Raw genomic sequence first — 8237 nt, forward strand, 5'->3', positions numbered from 1 at the left:
CTTGTTTCTTCCTTCGTCTGGGAGATGGCTGGTCTGCTGCTACACTTGCTAATTGTCCATTTATACTACCAGGTGACAGGAGAAGGGATGAGAATAATAGCCCCATTTGTGAAACAATTATTACTTGACAGAAGTGGTAAGGTCACTGATGTCTGTACATTATTCAGAGGCATAACAGTGCACTTTCATGTGCTTTCTTGTTTACAGAGTATGCCCAGCCGCTTGTGGCAGGAGTTACAGGAACATTACGGCAGAAGTCCACTTTCAAACCAGAGGAAGAGTCTGAAGTAGGATTCAGTGATCCCGATGGCAATGGTCACTATGATGCACCTGTGTCAGAGATTTACCATGCCTATGCAGAACCCTTGCCAGCTTCAAGCCCTGAATATGCCACTCCAATCATCATGGAAATTTCTGCACACCCAACAGGACCCTTGGGATCTATGGCTTCCTCCACCTTCAAATCAACAGTGAGCACAGTGCCTTCATTGGTGGGTAATGTGGGCCCCTCTTTACCCTGGACTGAGGGTCCTCCTTCAGGACAGATGGGCTATGATACACCAAAAGGAAAGATACTCCCAGTGTCTGCAGAGGAACAAGTATATCAGGTACCAAATAATGTATCACAGATACCAACAACGTCACATGCTGAGTGAACTCAGAAAGGGAACATCACACAGAGTGTACTTTCATGCAGAGGAGGAAGTGAGTTCAGATGACCGTTCCCATGGTGAAAGAAATGATTGTCCAAAGCTAATGGGTAGACATGATGATTGCTGAGAGACTTTTTTCTGTTACCGCTAATGGATGGAACATGGAGTCTTAACTGATTGCTATTCTATTGCATGTGCCTGGAATGTAGTTGATTCATACTGGCTTGGTATTTTACACCATCACGTACCAAAGGGTTAGATAATGCAATGCACTAAAAGGTAGAAATGATTTTGATTCTGTCAGTCCATCAGGTTCAGTTTGCCTCATTTTATACTGAAGACTAGCAATTGTAGCTTTTCCATTTGAAAAACCCTTCTTAGATTGAGAGACATAGATGAGTGTTAAATCTGAGAGACATTTCATGTTAGTGTTAACTATGTGCAAGGCTAATTGGTGTAACACCTCATATTTTTCAACTAAGATAAGTCCAACTCTAGTTTGACTTTCTTGAACCTATCAAACAACATTTTATAGTCTAAGTTTGGTTAGAGTCCTAGAGCAATTCAGTATGGGTATAAGCTCCCACGGCTCTAGTTCAAGTTTAAGTTTTTTTTACATTCAACCTTTCATGAATGTAGCCAAAAGAAACCATGTTTCTCTGGGGCCAAGATGCAAAACACATTACCAGCAACACATAGCACACTGCATGTAACACAGTTACCATTTCAGAAAAAAACACAAAGAGAAGAAGCAAAGATAAAAAGAGTAATATAGCTCTCATCCCTGAGTGGCATAACTAGAATTGAGGTTAGTTAAGTTGGCCTGGTCCAACTTGCTCTTCCATCAAGTGAACGCTGGAGGACACCACTGTGCAAACACTGGAGGGTTACACCGATGGGAAGGTGCAGCCCCCAACCCATTTACAGATTCTAGTTCACCCCACAGAGGATCTCCCACACCGCCTTGGTGTCTCCTCTCCTGGTTGGCTGCCATAGGCAACTCCGTGGCATGAGCCTTGCTCAACCGAGGCCATGCAACTGCCCTGTCATCAGTCTCGCCACTGAACCAGTAAACTGTACTTTCAGTATACTATGTTACCAATGTCCAACAGGGTCTTGTGATCACAATAAAAACATGTAAGATAATCACTCGCACTGCATACCGTCCAGTGGTACATGACAAGTCCATATGACAACACAACAATGGTACACAATAAGTCCAACTCCATTGCTATCGAGCAATTCACTGATGGAATAGTCCTGCGGTACTTGATGTTCTTCGTATCCAGCAGTGACTTATGATTGTAAAAAAGACAAACACATTGAACAATTACACCTTTGATTGGACCCAGGGTGCCCGCTGAATCTGAGCGTTCTGCCATCTTACTGGACCAATGAGTCTATGCCAGCTAGTCCCAGATTCCCTATAAGCCCTGTGTACCTATCCAAGTGCATCTTAAATAATGCAGCTTAACCTGCTACAACCACTTCTTCTGGCATGTTTTGTATACTCACCACATGAAAATGTTGCCACTCAGATCCTTTTTAAATCTTTCCTCTCTCACCTAGTTTTGGTCCCCCACTGCCCTGGGTAAAAGCTGTTAAACTATCTACCTTATCTATGTCTCTCATCTTAAATATTTCCATAACATTGCCCCTCATTCTTCTATATTCCAATGAATAAAGATGTAGCCTGGCTAAATAACTCGGGCCCTCTTGTCTTTGCAACATCCTTCTAGATATTTTCTGTACCCTTTCCATTTTAACTAAATATTTTCTATAACAGGGTGTGCAAAGCAGTGCACAGTACTCTAAAGTGTGTCCTCACCAATGATTTGCTTAACTGCAATTTAATACTCCCATTTCCTATATTCAATGCCCTGAATGAAGCTAAATGTCTTTTCACCACCTGTCTACCTGTCATGCTGCTTTCAATTAACTATGAACTTAGTCCTTCTGTTCTACTAACATTTCCTAGTGCCCTGTCATTTAAAGTACAAGTCTTGCATTGATCCTGTGAAGAAACTGACATGGTGACATAATCCTTTATAAGGGAGCCTTTGATAAGTGTATACATGGTCATTTTGACATTTAATGTAAAGTGACCTGGAACAGTGCAGCATTGTATAGTTGAATTTCTTCTCATCTGCATTACATTGAAATTAAGTCAAGAAACCCATTACATTGCAGTGCCTTCCTCTTAATGTCACATTTTCGATGCTATTTATTCGACAAGTTCATTTTAACTTTCTACTAGATCGTGGGTGCAGCAGGTGACTCACTGTATTATCTTTGTCTACTTCCTAGGATGTTTACAGAATAATTAGTACCAGCCCCTTCTCGCTAATAGTGTTTCTGTCTTTATTTACTGTGGCAGAGCACTGCAACTGTTTAAATTATTTCTCTTTTTTTTCCGCAACTCTTCACATTCCTGAAAAGACCAAGTGCCAAAAGATAATTATTTTACAGTTGAATTGAAGCAGTTACACTGCTGCAAATGTTGTCTTAATGATTTACCCACAATAATGGTTGCTGGCATTGAAAATATGATCTTGCTGCCAACTAGTAGCATTGTGCCTTGAGAGAAAGATGGAGAGATTAGATTCATACAAGTTTCTTCCTGCACCCTTATTCAAGTGATCTGACAGCATTAACAATAATTAAAGGTTGTAATACTAAGCATGTGGTAAATGATTGAAATAAAATAAATTAGAAAAGAGCTTCATTCCTTTATACCTCAGAATCTCATGTACCCTTGGCAACTGAACACTTAGTATTGATCAAATTAGCCATAAACTTAAGACTGAAGCTTCAGACTAATAGCTTTTGGCACAAAGTGTTGCTCAAGGACAGGACAAATTGGAGAAGAGTATACCTAATTTTCTGAAGAAAATTGCTAGTTATTTGAGTCAGATTCTATCTTGGCAGGGTTATTATAAGTAAAATCTACTGAGTTACGATTAATCATTTTGTTTATTCTCTCTCTAGCTCTTCTCTCTGTCCTTAGGGCTGTTTGTAATGAAAGTAAAAGGTTAAACATGTCACCTATACCAAGGATTAGTAAGAAATAAGATTCAGTCCAAAGGACATTGAATTACAAGTTGCTTCAGTTTCATATAATTGATTATCTAACCTCCAAGGCAAAGAAACATGAAACAATATTATTTTGCACTCCTACCATTTGTAATTTACTAAAAAAGTTAGTATTGTTTCCATTTGGCACTGGATCCCCATTCTGTTGTCCTGTTGGTGACAGATAACATGATTTTTTTCACCTTAAATTAGCATTTATCATTAAGCCCCCAGTATGAATCAAATCTCTGCAAAAACTTACTTCCTTTTGTTACCTTGACTTGTACTGTAGTCAGGATATTATTTGTATATTTTGGTAGCATTTAGATTGTATACATAGAGTGAAAAATTTTTGATGATTTGATATGTGATTGAAATGTATGTTTATAGATTATCAGATGAGTAACTGACTGATAGAAAATTATTGAAGCCCTCAGTCTCAATTACAACTGGTTGAATCTTCCTTGTGCTCTGCAATGACTTAAATTTATTCCAGACCCAGTGCTGGGTTTGACCTTTGCAGAAGGTTGAGGCTATTTATTTTAAAACATAACTTGGTTTATTTTCTCAGTATCTGAATTTCACTGCAATTTAACCTTTCCTTTTTAAGAGGCATCAAATGGTACACACGTTCAGAATATCTGGTGTTGCTTATGAGCTAAGGCTGAAATGCTAATGTTCATGCCAGCTCAATGAATGCATCTAAAATTAATTTTCAAGCCACAGTCAGAGTTAATAAGATGCAGTAATGGTAGTAAAATACAAAAAAATCTTGGAGGTGCTCTTAGCGTGTCAGGCAGTGTCTATAGAGAGAGAAACAGATACTGTTTTGGGTTGAATTGGAAAAGTGATAAAGCAAATGTGTTCCAAGTTGTGGTGGGGGGGGGGGGGGGGAAGGGGAGGTAGAGTACCTGTCTTTGTCTCTTCTACATATTGTTTAGAATTGGAGAGGGAAAGACCAGGAGGAATAGATCAGCTCAGAGGAAGGTGAGTGGGCATGAAAGGTACTGAACATCTTATGTTCTAAATGCAACATCTGTGTCTCCTTTATTTAATTCTGTTAATTATCTGCAAATGTGCTTGACCCCATTGTTCAAATCTATGAAGATAAAATATCCCTGGTCAACCACACTTGAATATTCTGCCTGTAATGGTCAAGGAACCTAAGAGAGTTCTTGAAAAGGAAAACATTAAGAAACCTCTTAGAAAAGAAAAAGGAAAAATGTATTTCATAATTGAGGCATATAGAGTAGGTGAATGAGACTAATTGATAGGTAGTTGAGAGATCCAGCATTACACAGTAGGCTAGCTGCCTTTTTTTTTTCCTTCTAGTTATATCACTCATATTTTGGGTATTTCTAATCTTTTAAGGGCTATTTGAGATCTAGAAATCTGAAGATGAATGATGAATTCATATAAACTTCCTGATAATATTAATAGCATAATCAGTTTGTTAACGTTTCCATATTGTAAGAAAACCCGTTAAAGTTAATTTGATCAAGAATATGTTCAGACTTTACGTGTTAGGTGGTCTATACCAGAGCAGGTACATTTGTTGAATGTAGGACCATAGTCTTGTTAAGTAATTATCATAATTTATTATTGTCAAATAGGATATTTTGAAAATGTTAAATAGAGGAAAATTTAAGGAAGTAGCCAGGAAATGATTCTCCACATCAGTGTTATTTCTGTCACTGAACTCCTTATATTTTAGCTCCATTCATATACTCCACACCAATGGCTTTACTATTTCAAAGCTCCACTTAGCCTTTGTTCTTAAGTTCATCTGTGCTCTTCAACATTTGTAGAATTGAAAGGAATGGTCTTAAAGCACAGAAGTTGCTTACTGGATTGTCACAGTAATAAGGAAATTCTGGTTTAAATTAAGATTGGTTAAAGTGCCCTGTGATCAGATACTATCAATTGAAAAACCAGATTGGGGTGAATGACAGTTTCAGTTCAGAATTTTTTTTATAACAATGAAACTTCACTGAAAGCTTTCAACTTTATTGTGCAAACCTAATCAAAATTATAAAGTAAATGGGAAAATTGACTTTCCTTTAAAGCATGGCTAGTTTGCATTTTTAAAATTACCAGACGGTGCAATCAAAAAAAATATCTGAGCGAAAGCCACTTGTGGTAACTACAACCGAGACAGTGGTTTTGCCTCGTCTTCAGTGGCCTCATTCAGAGGCAGAGGTCAAATTGAAAACAATGTGAAAAAGGAGCAAATCAGAATTCTGCGGATGACTGACATCTAGAGAAAATTCAACCAGTGGGACTGAGTTTTAACAAACTAGAGTGCAAGTGTTTGTTTAAAGGTACGTACTTCTGGAAAATGAAAGCCTCTACTGAAATGCCACAGAAAGACAGCAATTGTTATCGTAAGGAGAGCTTCTTTGTTCTACATTATTTTATGAATCTTGCTGTAAGGTGTGTTCGATCTTTCAAAGGGATTTATTTCTGTGAAATAATAGTTTTGATTAGTACTTGCTCTACACTATAGAAGGGCAAACTGCATTCTTTTAGTAGGATGTAATTGTCAGCACACCATAGAATTTTCAGATTTTATTAACAGAGTACAATTTCACAAAGAACTCCCCACTGGTGCCTCTCTATTGTCCTTTACTTCCCATAATTTACAATATGCTGCATTCTTTTCCTAGACTATATCTGCCAACACAACAAAATATCCTCTTTAATAAATACTTTGTAAAATCCTTTTGTAGGAACAATGTTCCACAACAAGAACCCATCTAACTTTCCCTCTGTTGGTGCTACCCAATCAACTTAGTTCTTCTCCAATCTCTTATCTACACAGTAATTGCAATTTATTAAACTTTCTTTACCATTTCCATTATTGTTTTTAATCCTTGCATCTGTGCATTTCAATTTTTTTTTAAGTTTGTGAGAATTTCAACAAAAATCACCGGAGTTGAGCTTATTTTACACAATCCATATAATTCAGAAAAGGCCTGAAGTTTAATATTGAATGTTACATTTAAAAAATAAATCCAGTGTACAGGATTACTGGTCTTATAATGCATGTCAACCAATGTGTGTGACCCATGCACAGCGATTTGTCAATCCTCTGTATTTTGTAAGATGCACCTTGTTATTTTAATGTAAATCACTGAATTTGTGCTGAAACTGCAAGAGATGTTTCCTGATAGTAGATTGTGAGAGTCACGGACTTGTCTTTTCCTCATTATTTTTAGATAAGACAATCTTTACTGGTTCAGTTTCTATAAAAACAAAATATACATCAAGTCTTCTGTCTTAATTTTTGTATTGTGTTAAAAATCTATTTGAAATTAATGCAGACAGTTCTACACAATGTAGAAGCCAGTAAGTTTATTTGTTTTTACTTATACTTGTTAAATAAATTAGTGCGAGTACTGTACTGTCACAGTTAAAAAGAACTGTTGATTCAAGTGAATTTCTTCTATAATAAAATTAAAAATTACTCAAATAATGCTTTCTAGTAGTGGTCTTCATCACTTCAGGTTAGTCAACAAAAGGGTAGCTTGGCTATTTTTAAATTGTATACAAAACTCACCAGTGTCTGTTGTTAAAATATATATTATGCGATATAGAAGCCTGTAAGCCTGCTTACCTCAATTCTGACTCTAAGGTTCACTAATCTATACATGGACTCCAGCATTCTGTTCATATTCACTGGTTTTATTTAAATATCAAGGAAATAAAGAGCAGACTTGATGTCCCGTGATGTGGATAGCATTGTCTATCTGCACAGGAGTCACTTAAAGCGATAACGCCTTTGTGTTTGAAAGGCTTTCATTGCAGTTCATATAGTAATTAGGATATCTTGTGTTTGTGTGCGAAACATCTAATCTTTGGAACTAGAGGTGCTCTTCTCATATTATCACCTTCAAAATATGAGAAGAGAAAACTGAAGGGAGGGTGTTGGTGCTGGCGTTGGTCAAGGGAGCATTGGTAGAATGTCGACTGCTTATTCAAGTATTAAGCAATTAGTTTGAAAATTAGCCAGGCACAATTGAGCATCAAATTTTAATTATATAAAGCCAGAATATTTGGGCAAAAGGCATTGGAATTGACTGATTATTGTCACATACACAGTGAAAAATCTAAGACCATAAGATGCAGGAGTAGAATTAAGCCATTCGGCCCATCGAGTGTGCTCTGCCATTCATCATACCTGATTTGTCATTCCTCTCAACTCCATTCTTCTACCTTCTCTCCATGACCTTTGATGCCCTGACTAATGAAGAACCTAATCAATCTCCACTTCTAAGTATACCCAGTGACTTGGCCTCCACAGCCTCCTGTGGCAATGAATTCCACAGATTAACCACTCTCTGGCTAAAGGAAGTCCTCCTCATCTCTTTTGTAAATGGACATCTCTCAATTCTGAGGCTGTGGCCTCTGATCTTACATTCCCCAACTACAGGAAACATTCTTTCCACATCCTCCCTATCTCAGCCTTTCAATATTCAATAGATTTCAATGTGTTCCACCCCACCCTACACA

At 37.4% G+C, this 8237-nt stretch overlaps 1 protein-coding gene across 2 annotated transcripts in view; it reads left to right on the forward strand.

Moving 5' to 3' along the window:
• The window catches only part of dcbld2 (discoidin, CUB and LCCL domain containing 2), a 98686-nt gene extending 91692 nt beyond the window's left edge, over positions 1-6994 (forward strand). For both annotated transcript variants that reach the window (XM_059968616.1, XM_059968618.1), the window contains one exon: positions 208-6994. In XM_059968616.1, the coding sequence (XP_059824599.1) occupies positions 208-656 (449 nt within the window). In that variant the 3' untranslated portion in view covers positions 657-6994. The remainder of the gene's footprint in view (positions 1-207) is intronic.
• Positions 6995-8237: the final 1243 nt, after the last annotated feature.

Source organism: Hypanus sabinus, chromosome 4, assembly GCF_030144855.1.
Source record: "Hypanus sabinus isolate sHypSab1 chromosome 4, sHypSab1.hap1, whole genome shotgun sequence".
NCBI lineage: Eukaryota > Metazoa > Chordata > Chondrichthyes > Myliobatiformes > Dasyatidae > Hypanus > Hypanus sabinus.